Below are 19617 nucleotides of genomic sequence, written 5' to 3'. Positions count from 1 at the left end.
ACTTTGTTTATTAATTTAAATAAAAATATATGATCCCCGTCACACACAGATACAATTCTGAAAGGTTACTTCCATGAGCTATGAGCGAATTTGTTATCCTTGGCCTCCTAGGAAAAGACTTCAATCTGGAGCCAGAGGCAAGGCTGGATCACTCAGAGATTTTTTGTAGTAGAGTTTTATTAAGTATAAATGGGTTAGAGAAAGCTTCTAACATAGACTTCAGAAGGGGACAGAAAGAGTGCCCCCTTGCTAGTTTTTAGCAAGGCTTTATATACCTGATCAGTTCAGTTCAGTTCAGTTCAGTCGCTCAGTTGTGTCTGACACTTTGCGACCCCATGAATCCCAGAATGCCAGGCCTCCCTGTCTATCATCAACTCCCAGAGTTTACCCAAACTCATGTCCATTGCGCCGGTGATGCCATCCAACCATTTCATCCTCTGTCATCCCCTTCTCCTCCTGCCCTCAATCTTCCCGAGCATCAGGGTCTTTTCTAATGAGTCAGCTCTTCCCATCAGGTGGCCAAAGTACTGGAGTTTCAGCTTCAACATCAGTCCTTCCAATGAACACCCAGGACTGATCTCCTTTAGGATGGACTGGTTGGTTCTCTTGCAGTCCAAGGGACTCTCAAGAGTCTCCTCCAACACCACAGTTCAAAAGCATCAATTCTTCAGTGCTCAGCTTTCTTTATAGTCCAAGTAAGTGTTGCGAGAGGGCATCAGAGGGCAGACACACTGAAACTAAAATTACAGAAAACTAGCTAATCTGATCACACAGACCACAGCCTTGTCTATCTCAATGAAACTAAGCCATGCCGTGTGGTGCCACCCAAGACAGACGGGTCATGGTGGAGAGGTCTGACAGAAAGTGGTCCACTGGAGAAGGGCATGGCAAACCACTTCAGCATTCTTGCCTTGAGAACCCCATGAACAGTATGAAAAGGCAAAAATATAGGACACTGAAAGATGAACTCCCCAGGTCAGTAGGTGCCCAATATGCTAATGGAGATCAGTGGAGAAATAACTCCAGAAAGAATGATGGGATGGAGCCAAAGCAAAAACGATACCCAACTGTGGATGTGACTGGTGATAGACGCACTGTAAAGAGCAATATTGCATAGGAACCTGGAATGTTAGGTCCATGAATCAAGGCAAACTGGAAGTGGTCAAACAGGAGATGGCGAGAGTGAACGTCGACATTCTAGGAATCAGCGAACTAAGATGGACTGGAATAGGTGAATTTAACTCAGATGACCATTATATCTACTACTGTGGGCAAGAATCCCTTAGAAGAAATGGAGTAGCCACCATGGTCAACAAAAGAGTCCAAAATGCAGTACTTGGATGCAATCTCAAAAACAACAGAATGATCTCTGTTCGTTTCCAAGGCAAACCATTCAATATCACGGTAATCCAAGTCTACGCCCCGACCAGTAACGCCGAAGAAGCTGAAGTTGAGCGGTTCTATGAAGACCTACAAGACCTTCTAGAACTAACACCCAAAAAAGATGTCCTTTTCATTATAGGGGACTGGAATGCAAAAGTAGGAAGTCAAGAAACACCTGGCGAAATAGGCAAGTTTGGCCTTGGAGTGCAGAATGAAGCAGGGTGAAGGCTAATAGAGTTTTGCCGAGAGAACGCACTGGTAATAGCAAACACCCTATTCCAACAACACAAGAGAAGACTCTACATGTGGACATCACCAGATGGCCAACACCGAAATCAGATTGATTATATTCTTTGCAGCCAAAGATGGAGAAGCTCTATACAGTCAGCAAAAACAAGACCAGGAGCAGACTGTGGCTCAGATCATGAACTGCTTATTGCCAAATTCAGACTTAAATTGAAGAAAGTAGGGGAAACCACTAGTTCATTCAGGTATGACCTAGATCAAATCCCTTATGAGTATACAGTGGAAGTGACAAATAGATTTAAGGGACTAGACCTGATAGACAGAGTGCCTGATGAACTATGGACAGAGGTTCGTGACATTGTACAGGAGACAGGGATCAAGAAAATCCCCATGGAAAAGAAATGCAAAAAAGCAAAATGGCTGTCTGAGGAGGCCTTACAGATAGCTGGGAAGAGAAGAGAAGTGAAAAGCAAAGGAGAAAAGGAAAGATATTCCCATCTGAATGTAGAGTTCAAAGAATAGCAAGGAGAGATGAGAAAGCCTTCCTCAGCGATCAGTGCAAAGAAATAGAGGAAAACAACAGATTGGGAAAGACTAGAGATCTCTTCAAGAAAATTAGAGATACCAAAGGAACATTTCATGCAAAGATAGGCTCGATAAAGGACAGAAATGGTATGGACCTAACAGAAGCAGAAGATATTAAGAAGAGGTGGCAAGAATACACAGAAGAACTGTACAAAAAAGATCTTCACGACACAGATAATCACAACGGTGTGATCACTCACCTAGAGCCAGACATCCTGGAATGTGAAGTCAAGTGGGCCTTAGAAAGCATCACTACGAACAAAGCTAGTGGAGGTGATGGAATTCCAGTTGAGCTATTTCAAATCCTCAAAGGTGATGCTGTGAAAGTGCTGCACTCGATAAGCCAGCAAATTTGGAAACCTCAGCAGTGGCCACAGGACTGGAAGAGGTCAGTCTTCGTTCCAATCCCAAAGAAAGGCAATGCCAAAGAATGCTCAAACTACCACACAATTGCACTCATCTCACATGCTAGTAAAGTAATGCTCAAAATTCTCCAAGCCAGGCTTCAGCAATATGTGAACCGTGAACTTCCAGATGTTCAAGCTGGTTTTAGAAAAGGCAGAGGAACCAGAGATCAAATTGCCAATAGCCGCTGCATCATCGAAAAAGCAAGAGAGTTCCAGAAAAACATCTATTTCTGCTTTATTGACTATGCCAAAGCCTTTGACTGTGTGGATCACAATAAACTGTGGAAAATTCTGAAAGAGATGGGAATACCAGACCATCTGACCTGTCTCTTGAGAAACCTGTATGCAGGTCAGGAAGCAACAGTTAGAACTGGACATGGAACAACAGACTGGTTCCAAATAGGAAAAGGAGTACGTCAAGGCTGTATATTGTCACCCTGCTTATTTAACTTATATGCAGAGTACATCATGAGAAACACTGGGCTGGAAGAAACACAAGCTGGAATCAAGATTGCTGGGAGAAATATCAATAACCTCAGATATGCGGATGACACCACCCTTATGGCAGAAAGTGAAGAAGAACTAAAGAGCCTCTTGATGAAGGTGAAAGACGAGAGTGAAAAGGTTGGCTTAAAGCTCAATGTTCAGAAAACTAAGATCATGGCATCTGGTCCCATCACTTCATGGGAAATAGATGGGGAAACAGTGGAAACAGTGTCAGACTTTATTTTTGGGGGCCCCAGAATCACTGCTGATGGTGATTGCAGCCATGAAATTAAAAGACACTTACTCCTTGGAAGGAAGGTTATGGCCAACCTAGATAGCATGTTTAAAAGCAGAGACATTACTTTGCCAACAAAAGTCCGTCTAGTCAAGGCTATGGTTTTTCCAGTGGTCATGTATGGATGTGAGAGTTGGACGGTGAAGAAAGCTGAGCACCGAAGAATTGATGCTTTTGAACTGTGGTGTTGGAGAAGACTCTTGAGAGTCCCTTGGACTGCATGGAGATCCAATCAATCCATCCTAAAAGAGATCAATCCTGGGTGTTCATTGGAAGGTCTGATGTTGAAGCTGAAACTCCAATACTTTGGCCACCTCATGCGAAGGGTTGACTCATTGGAAAAGACCCTAATGCTGCGTAGGATTGGGGGCAGGAGGAGAAGGGGACGACAGAGGATGAGATGGTTGGATGGCATCACGGACTCAATGGACATGGGTTTGGGTAGACTCCGGGAGTTGGTGATGGACCGAGAGGCCTGGCGTGCTGCACTTCATGGGGTCGCAAAGAGTCGGACATGACTGAGCGACTGAACTGAACTGAACTGAACACATCCACACATGACTACTGGAAGAACCACAGCCTTGACTAGATGGACCTTTGTTAGCAAAGTAATGTCTGTGCTTTTTAATATGCTGTCTAGGTTGGTCATAACTTTCCTTCCAAGGAGTCTTTTTCACTCCCCTCTTTCACTTTCATCAAGAGGCTCTTTAGTTCATTTTCACTTTCTGCCATAAGGGTGGTGTCATCTGCATATCTCAGGTTATTGATATTTCTCCCGGCAATCTTGATTCCAGCTTGTGCTTCATCCGGCCCAGCATTTCTCATGATGTACTCTACATAGAAGTTAAATAAGCACGGTGACAATATACAGCCTTGACGTACTCCTTTTCCTATTTGGAACCAGGCTGTTGTTCCATGTCCAGTTCTAACTGTTGCTTCCTGACCTGCATACAGGTTTCTCAAGAGGCAGGTCAGGTGGTCTGGTATTCCCATCTCTTTCAGAATTTTCCACAGTTTATTGTGATCCACACAGTCAAAGGCTTTGGCATAGTCAATAAAGCAGAAATAGATGTTTTCCTGGAACTCTCTTGCTTTTTTGATGATCCAACACATGTTGGCAATTTGATCTCTGATTCCTCTGCCTTTTCTAAAACCAGCTTCAACATCTGGAAGTTTATGGTTCACATGTTGCTGAAGCCTGGCTTGGAGGATTTTGAGCATTACTTTACTAGTGTGTGAGATGAGTACAATTGTGCGGTAGTTTGAGCATTCTTTGGCATTGCCTTTCTTTGGGGTTGGAATGAAAACTGACCTTATCCAGTCCTGTGGCCACTGCTGAGTTTTCCAAATTTGCTGACATATTGAGTGCAACACTTTCACAGCATCATCTTTTAGGATTTGAAATAGCTCAACTTGGATTCCATCCCCTCTACTAGCTTGGTTTGTAGCGATGCTTCTTAAGGCCCACTTGATTTCACATTCCAGGATGCCTGCCTCTAGGTGAGTGATCCTACCATCATGATTAACTGGGTCATGATGATCTTTTTTGTACAGTTCTTCTGTGTATTCTTGCCACCTCTTCTTAATATCTTCTGCTTCTATCAGGTCCATACCATTTCTGTCCTTTATTGAGCCCGTCTTTGCATGAAATGTTCCCTTGGTATCTCTAATTTTCTTGAAGAAATTTCTAGTCTTCTCATTCTATTGTTTTCCTCTATTTCTTTGCACTGATCACTGAGGAAAGCTTTCTTGCCTCTCCTTGCTATTCTTTGAAACTCTGCATTCAAATGGATGTATCTTTCTTTTTCTCCTTTGCCTTTTACTTCTCTTCTTTTCACAGCTATTTGGAAGGCCTCCTGAGACAGCCATTTTGCTTTTTGACATTTCTTTTTCTTGAGGATGGTCTTGATCCCTGTCTCCTATACAATGTCAGAAACTTCTGTCCTTAGTTCATTAGGCACTCTGTCTATTAGATCTAATCCCTTCACTTCCACTGTACAATCATAAGGGATTTGATTTAGGTCATACCTGAATGATTTAGTGGTTTTCCCCACTTTCTTCAATTTAAGTCTGAATTTGATAATAAGGAGTTCATGATCTGAGCCACAATCCACTCCCGGTCTTGTTTTTGCTGACTGTATAGAGCTTCTCCATCTTTGGCTGCAAAGAATATAATCAATCTGATTTCAGTGTTGGCCATCTGGTGATGTCCATGTGTAGCGTCTTCTCGTGTGTTGTTGGAAGAGAGGGTGTTTGCTATGACCAGTGTTTTCTCTTGGCGAAACTCTATTAGCCTTCACCCTGCTTCATCCTGTACTCCAAGGCCAGATTTGCCTGTTACTCCAGGTGTTTCTTGACTTCCTACTTTTGCATTCCAGTCCCCTATAATGAAAAGGACATCTTTTTTGAGTGTTAGTTCTAGAAGGTCTTGTAGGTCTTCATAGAACCATTCAGCTTCTTCAGCATTACTGTTCGGGGCATAGACTTGGATTACCGTGATATTGAATGGTTTGCCTTGGAAACGAACAGAGATCATTCTGTTGTTTTTGAGATTGCATCCAAGTACTGCATTTCAGACTCTTTTGTTGACTATGATGGCTACTCCATTTCTTCTAAGGGTTTCTTGCCCACAGTAGTAGATATAATGGTCATCTGAGTTAAATTCACCCATTCCAGTCCATCTTAGTTTGGTGATTCTTAGAATGTCAACGTTCACTCTTGCCATCTCCTGTTTGACCACTTCCAGTTTGCCTTGATTCATGGACCTATCATTCTCGGTTCCTATGCAATATTGCTCTTTACAGCACCGGGCCTTGCTTCTATCACTAGTCACATCCACAAATGGGTGTTTTTTTTGCTTTGGATCCATCCCTTCATTCTTTCTGAAGTTATTTCTCCACTGATCTCCAGTAGCATACTGGGCACCTACCGACCTGGGGAGTTCATGTTTCAGTGCCCTATCTTTTTGTCTTTTCATACTATTCCTGGAGTTCTCAAGGCAAGAATACTGAAGTGGTTTGCCATTCCCTTCTCCACTGGGCTACATTCTGTCAGACGTCTCCACCATGACCCATCTGTCTTGGGTGGCCCTACACAGCATGGCTTAGTTTCATTGAGTTAGACAAGGCTGTGGTCCACGTGATCAGTTTGGATAGTTTTCTGTGACTGTGGTTTCAGCCCGTCTGCCCTCTGATGCCCTCTCTCAGTGCCTACTCTCTTACTCGGGTTTCTCTTATCTTGGACGTGGGGTATCTCTTCACGGCTGCTCCAGCAAAGCACAGCCCCTGCTCCTTACCTTGGACGTGGGGTATCTTCTCATGGCTGCCGCTCCTGACCTTTGATGTGGAATATGTCCTCTCTGCTGCTCGCTGCTCCTCTGCTGTCCAAGCACCGCTAGCTGCTATACCTGATAGCAAGCTGCTAGTCAGATAAAAGAAATGCCTCAGACAGAAGAGTGTTGCACCAGGCTCCTCTCCCACAACATGCATCTTGAGATAGAATGTCACAAGGGGACTCACCTCTGGCCATAAAACAATTGACATGAATCTTGAAGAAAGGCAGATTTCCAAGCAAATGAATAGTTTCATTAACACAGCTTAAGAAAAACATTTTCTTGAGAAATACACATTGGTTAGCTCAAGGTTTGAGAAAAAGTTAAGTTCAGGGGGCACCAGGTGTCTTCATGGCAATGAAGGATTACAAGGAGCCTTTTACTCTCATGTAGATAAGGGGGAAAAAAACGTCTGCCACTAGCAGTTTATTTCCTCCTGCCACTTGGGACCCCTGTCCTTCCTCCCCAACTGTTATCCTTTATTTCCCCCCTTTTCATTTAGGAGAATATGGCCACTAGGGAAAAGGGGCGGCAATTCTGTTCATACTGCTTCAAGCTCACCAGGGACACAGTCCCTAAATTGTTGAGGCAGCATGTTCTGCTAACCCTCATATTGAGGATCTTTGACCCAGGGGGCCCCAAGTAATAGTTGGAGGAGGCTGTGGCACTTGGAGGAACTTGAACAACCATTTGTAACTTAAAAGCCTTCATGCGGCTAGAAACAAGTTGAAGCAATCAATACATATATATTTGGAAACTATGCACATGATGTGCTAAGTCACTTCATCATGTACAACACTTTGCAACCCTGTGTGCTGTATGTAGCCCACCAGGCTCTCTGTCCATGGGATTCTCCAGGCAGGAATGCTGAAGTGGGTTGCCATGACCTTCTCTAGGGGATCTTCCTGACCCAGGGATCAAACCCACATCTCCTACATCTCCTGCACTGGCAGGCAGATTCTGTACCACCAGCACCACTTGGAAAGCCCAACTATGCACCTAGTATCATATTATACCAGAGATAAGGATGCTGTCCTCACAGAGTACATGGATCATTGGTAGTCAACCTACCAATGCAACCAATGCAACCTCCCAAAGCAACCTACCAAGGGATTAACCTAGTGAAAAGCATAAAATATTGGGGAATATTGGAAAACTGACAGATTTCTCTGGACATTGTTTATTTTGCCCTTCTGAGAGACCTGTAGATCTAGATGAGATTAGTTTGGAAAAGGGGTCTCATTTAGTTCCGAAAATCGTCAGAGTCCAGTATAGTTCTGGGTTAATCAGAGACTAAAGAAACTTTGTAAAGAGAACTAGGCTTGGGAATCAAGCAGTCCTATTTTGAATGAGCATGTTTTAGTCAAAGGTATGGAATTAATGATAAGCATTGATTAGGAATTTCTGTAATGTCTTCCAAGGCCAAGTGACCACTAACATCCTATTTCCCACTATTCCTTGATGAGAGGTAGAAGGCATAAAGAATATTGCAAGCTATAAAATAAACTGCACTCCAACACCTATGAATCCTAAGATAAATGTTTTTTTTTTTTTAATAAATTTATTTATTTTAGTTGCGGGCTAATTACTTTACAATATTGTAATAGTTTTTGCCATACATTGACATGAATCAGCCATGGGTCTACATGTGTTCCCCTTCCTGGACCCCCCACCCACCTCCCTCCCCATCCCATCCCTCTGGGCCATCCCATTGCCCCGGCCCTGAGCCCTTGTCTCACGCATCGAACATAGAATGGTGTTCTGTTTCACGTATGATAATATACATGTTTCAATGCTATTCTCCCAGAACGTCCCACCCTCACCTTCTCCCTCAGAGTCCATAAAATTGTTCTATGCATCTGTGTCTCTTATTCTGTCTCGCATATAGGGTTATCGTTACCATCTTTCAAATTCCATATATATGCATTAGTATACTGTATTGTTGTTTTTCTTTCTGGCTTACTTCACTCTGTATAATGGGCTCCAGTTTCATCCATCTCAGTAGAACTGATTCAAATGTATTTTTTTTAATGGCTGAGTAATATTCCATTGTGTATATGTACCACAGCTTCCTTATCCATTCGTCTGCTGATGGACATCTAGGTTGCCTCCATGTCCTGGCTATTGTAAACAGCGCTGCAATGAACATTGGGGTACACGTGTCTCTTTCAATTCTGGTTTCTTCGGTGTGTATGCCCAGCAGTGGGATTGCTGGGTCATATGGCAGTTCTATTCCCAGTTTTTTAAGGAATCTCCACACTGTTCTCCATAGTGGCTGTACTAGTTTGCATTCCCACCAACAGTGTAAGAGGGTTCCCTTTTCTCCACACCCTCTCCAGCATTTATTGCTTGTAGACTTTTGGATAGCAGCCATTCTGACTGGTGTGAAATGATACCTCATTGTGGTTTTGATTTGCATTTCTCTAATAATGAGTGATGTTGAGCATCTTTTCATGTGTTTGTTAGCCATCTGTATATCTTCTTTGGAGAAATGTCTGTTTAGTTCTTTGGCCCATTTTTTGATTGGGTGGTTTATTTTTCTGGAATTCAGCTGCAGAAGTTGCTTGTATATTTTTGAGATTAATTGTTTGTCTGTTGTTTCGTTTGCTATTATTTTCTCCCATTCTGAAGGCTGTCTTTTCACCTTGCTTATAGTTTCCTTTGTTGTGCAAAAGCTTTTAATTTTAATTAGGTCCCATTTGTTTATTTTTGCTTTATTTCCAATATTCTGGGAGGTGGGTCATGGAGGATCCTGCTGTGATTTATGTCGGAGAGTGTTTTGCCTATGTTTTCCTCTAGGCGTTTTATAGTTTCTGGCCTTACGTTTAGATCTTTAATCCATTTTGAGTTTATTTTTGTGTACGGTGTTAGGAAGTGTTCTAGTTTCATTCTTTTACAAGTGGTTGACCAGTTTTCCCAGCACCACTTGTTAAAGAGATTGTCTTTTCTCCATTGTATATTCTTGCCTCCTTTGTCGAAGATAAGGTGTCCATAGGTGCGTGGTTTTTTTTTAAATAGAAGAAACTCACTGAATCAAATGATTGCTAAGCTGAGCAAATGCAGTGTACGTAAAACTAAGGTAAGAAACCTCTTAATTACACAGGAAATCAATGGAAGGATTAATGATTTTAAGAGAAGAATCATTTTTCCTGTAGCCCCACTGATGTGAATGATATCTTCATGAGCCTGGGCCACCTTCTCCAGTGAATACCGGGGACCTATTACTGGTCTCAACCAGCCAATTTTCATTTCGGGTTGGAGGGCTGCTGCAAACTGCTGAAATGCCTCCTTGGAGGATGAAGGGAGAGCTATTCCTTCTACACTAGATTCCTTTGTCATGGATCCTGTGGGTTTATTTCAATAGGACCTCTGCTGCCAACAACTATTACTCCTCCTCCGTGTGACAAAAAATTTAAATCTGTGCTAAGGCTGACATTAGCAAACATTTCAATAATCACATCAACTCTTTTTTCACCAACAGATTTCTTAGTTTTATCAATATAATTAGCTTTTTTGTGATTAAACACTTCACGGGCTCCATTTTGGAAAGCAATCTTTTGTCCTTCCTCAGTAGTAGCTGTGCCCAGAATCTTTAAGCCATAAGCTCTAACCATTTGGCATACTGCTCTTCCAGCTCCTCCACTAGCCCCAAAACACTTTCTCCAGCTTTCACACAGGCACTGTGGAACAGAGCTCAATAAGCAGTAAAACACGAGATGCTGATGGCAGCTCCGTGTTTAAAGTCCAGTTTTTTGAGGAAGCATGTAAATAATGTGATGGGCTGCCAGAGCAAACTCAGCGTAGCCTCCAGAGATCGTCCTGGTAGTGAATGTCCCTTTTCTTGAAAGTAGATACATTCTCTCCAGTAGCTTCTACTATTCCAGCCACTTCTATATACTTCTATATACTCCAGTAGCTTCTACTATTCCAGCCACTTCTATACTCCACTTCTCAGCTAGGAGTATAAGGTAGAATTGGTGTTATACTGTGAGTGCCAGAGCGAATATATACGTCCACTGGGTTTATACTATATGCTTGGACTTTGTTAGAACTTAGTGGTCTTTCAGAATTGGTATAGCAACATCCAACTGGAGTTTCAGTACTTCAAGTCCACCAAATTCAGAAACTCAAAGAGCTCTCTTCAACTTCTGTCACCACAGTGATCTAGATATCTGTTCTAGAGTGGATTTTCAAAATCTGTGAGCCCTCCCCCAGGTTCAGTTCAGTTCAGTCGCTCAGTCGTGTCCGACTCTCTGCGACCCCATGAATTGCAGCACACCAGGCCTCTCTGTCCATCACCAACTCCCGGAGTCTACCCAAACCCATGTCCATCGAGTTGGTGATGCCATCCAACCATCTCATCCTCTGTCGTCCCCTTCTCCTCCCGCCCCCAATCCTACCCAGCATTAGGGTCTTTTCCAATGAGTCAACCCTTCGCATGAGGTGGCCGAAGTATTGGAGCTTCAGCTTCAACATCAGACCTTCCAATGAACACCCAGGATTGATCTCTTTTAGGATGGATTGATTGGATCTCCTTGCAGTCCAAGAAACTCTCAAGAGTCTTCTCCAACACCACAGTTCAAAAGCATCAATTCTGCGGCGCTCAGCTTTCTTCACCGTCCAGCTCTCACATCCATACATGACCACTGGAAAAACCATAGTCTTGACTAGACGGACTTTTGTTGGCAAAGGAATGTCTCTGCTTTTAAACATGCTATCTAGGTTGGCCATAACCTTCCTTCCAATTAGTAAGCGTCTTTTAATTTCATGGCTGCAGTCACCATCAGCAGTGATTCTGGAGCCCAGAAAAGTAAAGTCTGACACTGTTTCCACTGTTTCCCCATCTATTTCCCATGGAGTGATGGGACCAGATGCCATGATCTTAGTTTTCTGAACATTGAGCTTTAAGCCAACCTTTTCACTCTCGTCTTTCACCTTCATCAAGAGGCTCTTTAGTTCTTCTTCACTTTCTGCCATAAGGGTGGTGTCATCCGCATATCTGAGGTTATTGATATTTCTCCCAGCAATCTTGATTCCAGCTTGTGTTTCTTCCAGCCCAGCGTTTCTCATGATGTACTCTGCATATAAGTTAAATAAGCAGGGTGACAATATACAGCCTTGACGTACTCCTTTTCCTATTTGGAACCAGTCTGTTGTTCCATGTCCAGTTCTAACTGTTGCTTCCTGACCTGCATACAGGTTTCTCAAGAGACAGGTCAGATGGTCTGGTATTCCCATCTCTTTCAGAATTTTCCACAGTTTATTGTGATCCACACAGTCAAAGGCTTTGGCATAGTCAATAAAGCAGAAATAGATGTTTTTCTGGAACTCTCTTGCTTTTTCGATGATGCAGCGGCTATTGGCAATTTGATCTCTGGTTCCTCTGCCTTTTCTAAAACCAGCTTGAACATCTGGAAGTTCACGGTTCACATATTGCTGAAGCCTGGCTTGGAGAATTTTGAGCATTACTTTACTAGCATGTGAGATGAGTGCAATTGTGTGGTAGTTTGAGCATTCTTTGGCATTGCCTTTCTTTGGGATTGGAACGAAGACTGACCTCTTCCAGTCCTGTGGCCACTGCTGAGGTTTCCAAATTTGCTGGCTTATCGAGTGCAGCACTTTCACAGCATCACCTTTGAGGATTTGAAAGAGCTCAACTGGAATTCCATCACCTCCACTAGCTTTGTTCATAGTGATGCTTTCTAAGGCCCACTTGACTTCACATTCCAAGATGTCTGGCTCTAGGTGAGTGATCACACCATCGTGATTATCTGTGTCGTGAAGATCTTTTTTGTACAGTTCTTCTGTGTATTCTTGCCACCTCTTCTTAATATCTTCTGCTTCTGTTAGGTCCATACCATTTCTGTCCTTTATCGAGCCTATCTTTGCGTGAAATGTTCCCTTGGTATCTCTAACTTTCTTGAAGAGGTCTCTAGTCTTTCCCAATCTGTTGTTTTCCTCTATTTGTTTGCACTGATCACTGAGGAAGGCTTTCTTATCTCTCCTTGCTATTCTTTGGAACTCTGCATTCAGATGAGAATATCTTTCCTTTTCTCCTTTGCTTTTCACTTCTCTTCTCTTCCCAGCTATCTGTAAGGCCTCCTCAGACAGCCATTTTGCTTTTTTGCATTTCTTTTCCATGGGGATTTTCTTGATCCCTGTCTCCTGTACAATGTCACGAACCTCTGTCCATAGTTCATCAGGCACTCTGTCTATCAGGTCTAGTCCCTTAAATCTATTTGTCACTTCCACTGTATACTCATAAGGGATTTGATCTAGGTCATACCTGAATGAACTAGTGGTTTTCCCTACTTTCTTCAATTTAAGTCTGAATTTGGCAATAAGCAGTTCATGATCTGAGCCACAGTCTGCTCCCGGTCTTGTTTTTGCTGACTGTATAGAGCTTCTCCATCTTTGGCTGCAAAGAATATAATCAATCTGATTTCGGTGTTGACCATCTGGTGATGTCCACGTGTAGAGTCTTCTCTTGTGTTGTTGGAATAGGGTGTTTGCTATTACCAGTGTGTTCTCGTGGCAAAACTCTATTAGCCTTTGCCCTGCTTCATTCTGTACTCCAAGGCCAAACCTGCCTGTTACGCCAGGTGTTTCTTGACTTCCTACTTTTGCATTCCAGTCCCCTATAATGAAAAGGACATCTTTTTTGGGTGTTAGTTCTAGAAGGTCTTGTAGGTCTTCATAGAATCGTTCAACTTCAGCTTCTTCGGCGTTACTGGTCGGGGCATAGACTTGGATTACCGTGATATTGAACGGTTTGCCTTGGAAGCGAACAGAGATCATTCTGTCGTTTTTGAGATTGCATCCAAGTACTGCATTTCAGACTCTTCTGTTGACCATGATGGCTACTCCATTTCTTCTAAGGGGTTCTTGCCCACAGTAGTAGATATAATGGTCATCTGAGTTAAATTCACCCATTCCAGTCCATCTTAGTTCGCTGATTCCTAGAATGTCAACATTCACTCTTGCCATCTCCTGTTTGACCACTTCCAGTTTGCCTTGATTCATGGACCTAACATTCCAGGTTCCTATGCAATATTGCTCTTTACAGCATCGGACTTTGAGTCTATCACCAATCACATCCACAGTTGGGTATCGTTTTTGCTTTGGCTCCATCCCATCATTCTTTCTGGAGTTATTTCTCCACTGATCTCCATTAGCATATTGGGCATCTACTGACCTGGGGAGTTCATCTTTCAGTGTCCTATCCTTTTTTTTTTTTTTTTAACCCTGTGTAATCCCCCAGGTTACACAGGGTTAAAAAAAAAAAAGCTACTCAATACCATTTATGATCCACCACAAAATCTTCTGCGCTTTCCCAGAACGTAAAGAATCTGCCAGCAATGTGGGAGATCTGGATTTGATTCCTGGGTAGGGAAGATCCCCTGGAGGAGGGAATGGCTACTCACTCGAGTATTCTTGCCTGGAGAATTCCATGGACAGAGGAGCCTGGTGGGGTCACAAAGAGTCAAATAGGACTGAGCGACTAATACTTTCCCTTTTTCACTTCACAAATTCTTCTAACCTTATTCCCTTTCCTTTCATCTAGATATTGAGATCTTTTTTGAGGATGTCGCTGAGTGTCTCTGGGACATACTGAACAGAGAGGAGCTGCTTCTCCTGCTGACTGAATTCCTGAAGAAAATTGAGGCTGAGGCTTGTTTGTCCAGGTAACCTGTACAGGTGTATCAGTGTGTCAGGAAGGTCACCCACACCCCGCAGCACCAGACTAGGTTTTTCCTAGCAGACACACCTCCTCCAAGCAGGACCCTATGGTGGGGGTCGAGTATGTTCCTTCTCAACATCTCATGAGGAATGTTTCCTCCATGTCATCTGCTGGCAGTGAACAACTTCAGGCTGAGAAAAGACGAAACCTGTAAGGAAGGGGCAGGTTATGTGACCTTGGACAAGTTACTGAGCTACTCTCTGCCTTAGCTTCATCATCTGTTCAGTTTTATTGTGAGGATACTGAGATCATGCATGCAAAGATCTTCCCATAATGACTGACACAGAGTAGGTACTCAATCAATATTAACATTTAAAAAGCTTGTTGGGAAGAATGTTCTTTCTGGTGATGAGAACCAAGCAGAATTTCTTTTGGGGCAAGTCAGAAAATCCTGACACCATCGTTTGTATTACTTGGGCTTCTACCTAGATAGAGCGTTTCTATTTCCCATCTTAGGAACTATACCAACCCTGCAGGATCCTGCTGGCCCATAAAGCAGAGAGGCTGGAGAGGAACTGGGTGGAGCTGATGGGATCCTGGATCTAGCCCTGCCCAGCTCCTGGGTTCTGGGCTTATGTGTTAGAGTTTCAGATTTGCATGTGTCCAGTGGGAACAGTAATTCAATATTCTGGACTATGGTGATGGCCTCAGAGTAAACTCCAAGGTCAGAGGTGGGGAACCAAGTGCATTCATCTCATCCAAAGGGAGGCCTGGACCAGGCTCAGACCCAGGGGTCAGGGTGGAGCAGGGGGTCAGTTTGGAGGACTAGTAGGCAGACTTGGGCAGCAGGGCCAGGACTAGAGTGAGGAGAGTGGGCCCCAAGGACACAGAACTGAAGGGGCTGTGACCCTAGCAGAGATCCCCTGGGTGGGAGGGGGGGCATTTCTTCCCTCCCTGATGGAATCCCCTCAGGCTGGGCTAGAGGGTCCTGGGTGACCGTGTCTGCACACCCTGCCTGGGACCTGGCTTCTCACTCCATCTGGGACCCTCTTCTAGTCTACGTGGAGCTGCCCTGACAGTGGAAGGCCGTGTGGCTCAGTGAGCCCTCCAGGGTCACAGTGAGTGGCTGTGATTGTGTGTCATTTGAGGGCTTCTGAGAAGCCTCACGCGTCCCCACCAAAGAGGAAAACGCTTCCTCTACCAGCTGTGCAAGTGCTGGTCTCTTCAGGCTCAGCCGATCAGATGGATGTTTCCTCAAGTCTCTTGAACCTTTAGAGGTTCCATAAAGTTGCACATGACCTTGGGGTGCAGGCTCATGAAGATGTCACAAATTAACATGTGACATCTGAGAGGTCAGGGGTGCTGAGTCCTGGATCAGGAGTCAGTGAGGTGGGCTGGAGAGTTCCAGAGGAACCAGCAACTCATCTCCCGATTTCCAGGCAGTTGGGGCAGTGGATGGACTCAGGGACCTGCTGCTGGGAAGGCTAAGGACACAAACCTTAGAAAACAGCAGATGGCAGACTAAATGACTGTTAAGGTGCCTTCTAGTTCTGACTTTGGATTTTTTTTTTTTTTTTTTTTACAAATTCTAAGTCATAGAGACAGCCAATCTGCAAAGGTGAGGGCACAGTGCCCAGGACTATGCTTTCATTTGAACCAATGGAAAATTTAGGGGATCCCCAACACCACCCTCAGATTTCAGAATTCCCTATAGAACAGACAGGACTCACTGAAAGCCATCATGATCCCAGTGTATTACAGGAAGCCTGTGGGTTTCCATCAGTCACAGGACAGAGTCTGGGTGGATTTCACACCCGAAGTTTCGATTGTTGTCCCCAGGATGCATTACTGTTCTGGAACTCGGTGTATGGCATGGCACATGGAACACTGCCTGCCAGAGACACTCAACCATTTAAAAAAAATATCCTGACTTGTGGTCTCTAGCCCCTCCCAGAGGTCAGACTAATGTCCTAGAGTCCAGCTCCTCCAGAGGCCCCATCACATGTCTCCTTGTCAGACTGAACACTGGCCAAAAGGCCCAGGCAGACGAGGACCCTCGTATCAGCCAGACTATTCTAGGGGCTTAGGGACCACTTCCCAGTAGCCAAGGGCAAAGAAAAGGTTGACTCTTCACCACACGCTGAGGCACTTGAATGAAGGTTTTCTGCTCTAATTCCACTTCTCTTAGTTTATCTGTGGAGTTCCTACTCTACCAACTCTTTGTAAGTGTTGGTGTTGACCTGCCTCTGAGACGTCTTTATCAAACGCCTCTCTGAAGTCAAGAGTATCCTAAGATCCTTTACTTATTTTTTCCAAGATTGAATAAGTACATGGAGCATCAACAATGTCCAAACATGGATTTAATGTTCAAAAAATTTTTAAATTTGTGTAATTATTTCCATTTAATTTATACAATAAATTTTCCACTTAATTCATAATCTCTGTGGTTTATGCAAGGTAGATCTTGTTGAGCCTATTTTACAGACAAGCAAATTGTCTTTCTTCATCCTTTGATGTTCATTGTTACAGGGAAGAGGCAGTTGTACTACGTGAATATCTGGACCAGCCGGGCAGAAAGAGGTTTTTAGAAGAGTTTCCTCAGATTAAACGGGAGCTGGAGAAGAGCATTAAAAAGTTGCGTGAATACGCAGACAATGTTGACAAGGTGCACAGGGACTGCACCATCTCCAATGTGGTAGCCAGTTCCACCAGCATTGCATCTGGCATCCTGACCATCCTTGGCCTGGTTCTGACACCCTTTACAGCGGGCATCAGTCTGGGACTCTCAGCCACTGGATTAGGGCTGGGAGCAGCAGCTGCTGTGACAGGTTTGTCCACCAGCATCGTGGAAATCATAAACACGTCATCAGTAGAAACCCAACTCAATTTCTGTAGCACAGCCCAGAAGATTTCCAGTGGAAAAAGTCTCTATGAAGTGAAAGATTTTCGGAAGCACATCCATGCCATCAGGATGGCCAAAAGCAACCCTCAGTTAGTAGCTGGGCGAGTCTCTGGCCAAAGCACCCAGCCGGTGAGAGCAGCTTTTGGAGGCACGGCTCTTGCAATGACCAGAAGAGCCCGCATCTATGGTGGAGTCTCTGCAGGTTTTTTCCTCCCATTCGACATATGGTCCCTGGTGAAAGATTCACAGGACTTGCAGAGTGGGGCCAAGACAGAGGCTGCTGAGAGACTGAGGGAACAGGCCCAGAAGCTGGAGATGAATTTGGAGGTGCTCATCCAGATCTATGAGCGTCTGAAGTAGGCCCCAATTCGGGCACCCCAGAGCAGTGCAGGGACCAGGGACACGTGAGTGGCCAAGCCCCAGAGGCAACTTGCTAAAGGGTAAAAGATTGCAAAATAAAATTGATGGATCTGAGTGTTAGGAATTTGGTGTTTCTGTAGCTGAGCACAGCAGGGGAGGGATGCATGCAGGTGGTAGATGGAGAGAGAGTAGGAAGGAGCCTGAACTGGGGGGTGCGGGTGTGGGGAGAAACCACTTATTTTGGACTCCTAAATAATGATGGTGGTAATGATGGAAGCAGCAGCAATGATGATGATGACAACACAGTAGATAAAACATTTGACAAGGTGCCAGGGGCTCATTGGGTCCAGGGAGAAGCAACAGACCAGTGAAGTTCCCACGAAATTCCAAATGTTGTGTGGGAACCAAGGTTGATTAGAAAAAAAGGAAGAAAAATGAAAGCAGTAGGCAGCAACAGGTCACGAACTTTGCAGTGAGTCAAGGAAATCAACCAGCCTGGGGCCAATGGGTTTGGGTTTTTTAACACATGAGCCGCCTGTCTACTTGCATGGCCCTGCAATAAAACTTTTTCTGCTCCAAACTCTGACATTCTTGTATTGCTTGACCACACTGTGCATCAGGCAAATGGACGTACTTTCAATAAAACATGCAGCCCAAAGTATTCTGCTGGGGCCTGGGGTCCCCTGAGGGCAGAGCTGGAGGCCAGGCTCACTCCATCCCCAGAAGCAGGACTGAGGGCCTGGGGGAAGTGGTCAGGGGAGGAGGCAAAGTCCATCCAAGGCACGCTCTGACCTGGTCACCCATTTGGGATTGCACCTGCCAGGACCTTCTGAGGAGCCTTCATGGAATGGCCTCAGACTCATCCTCTCCAGGGAAGAAAGGAGAGCATCTGAGTGTTGCTCTCACCCCCACGGGCCTGCTCCATGGGGCACCAACTCTCTGGGTTTCCACGTGTGGAGCATGTGAGCACCTAACTGGCTCCCATGCCTGGAGCACGGGGAAGGAAGCCAGAGACCTGGGACCTGGAAATGATCCCAGGACATCTCCTAAGTCCCTCCCCACGTGCTGCAGAGACTTCTCCACACTTTTGTCCAAACCGCCCTCCGAAGACTTTCCTCAGTGCCTCTGATTCCCTCTCAGCCAGTGTTACCCTGAGGCTTCAACCAACCCTTCCATTCCTTCCTGGAGACATCAGCAGTCATGGTCATCACCTACCTGACCTTCAGAAATATGAGTTTGTTCCTTGTCAATTCTTCATCAGTTCCTGGAGAATTCCCATCCTGCACAGACTTCTCCTGGGTGGAGTTTCAAGCACGGAGTGATACAACCATTCAGCGTTCACCTCCATGTCTTCTGAATCCTTAGAGCTGGACCTCATTGAGCTCAATGTGTGGTTGATGCAATTCCACAGTGACCCCTGTGTCAGGTGAGATCCCTGTGTCTGAGCAAGAGAAACTGAGTCTGGCTAAGTGAGCACAGAAGAGGGTGCACTGGAGGGATGCAGGCCAGGTCAGAGAATGGAAAGAAGCCCCAAACCCTCACAGTTCAGGAAGGAGAGGGAGCAGGACAGGTCCCCCTGCAGGAGCTCACAGTCTGTCCCCTGAGGCCCCTGCCAGCAGGGGTAATAGGTCCAAGCACCTGGAATCCAGTGTCAATTTCCCACGACACAGAATAACTTGGGTTGGAGGACTGTATTCTTGGACCAATAGGTCAGGCTGAAGGATGAAGAAGAATGTGTAATAGGGACCTGAACCCTTGAGGGAAAGTCTCAGGTCAAGAGGCTCCAGATTTAGTGCTTCCTGTATGTACACGTGCCCTCTTAGACCAACAGAAATGACTCTCCTCACCCTGTTCTGGGTCCAAGCATCCCACACATAACAGTAAGTGCACCGCTCACTTCCCCAGCTGGAGATAAACACAAATAACCTCCACCTGCTGCAT

General features: G+C 44.7%; 1 protein-coding gene and 1 pseudogene across 1 annotated transcript in view; one reads left to right on the top strand and one right to left on the bottom strand.

Moving 5' to 3' along the window:
* Positions 1 to 18256, top strand: part of LOC145545956 (apolipoprotein L3-like) — a 28328-nt gene extending 10072 nt beyond the window's left edge. Inside the window, exons 3-4 of the mRNA XM_081591383.1 lie at positions 14298 to 14418; positions 16944 to 18256. Coding sequence (XP_081447509.1) covers positions 14298 to 14418; positions 16944 to 17676 — 854 coding nt within the window. The 3' untranslated portion in view covers positions 17677 to 18256. The remainder of the gene's footprint in view (positions 1 to 14297; positions 14419 to 16943) is intronic.
* Positions 9767 to 10878, bottom strand: LOC145544585 (zeta-crystallin pseudogene; annotated as a pseudogene).
* Positions 18257 to 19617: the final 1361 nt, after the last annotated feature.

The sequence above is a fragment of the Giraffa tippelskirchi genome, chromosome 4, assembly GCF_054371585.1.
Source record: "Giraffa tippelskirchi isolate mGirTip1 chromosome 4, T2T-mGirTip1v1.2.pri, whole genome shotgun sequence".
In the NCBI taxonomy this organism is placed as follows: Eukaryota; Metazoa; Chordata; class Mammalia; order Artiodactyla; family Giraffidae; genus Giraffa; species Giraffa tippelskirchi.
Note: the sequence above shows the minus strand (reverse complement) of the source record. Positions and strands in the feature narration are given on the sequence as shown.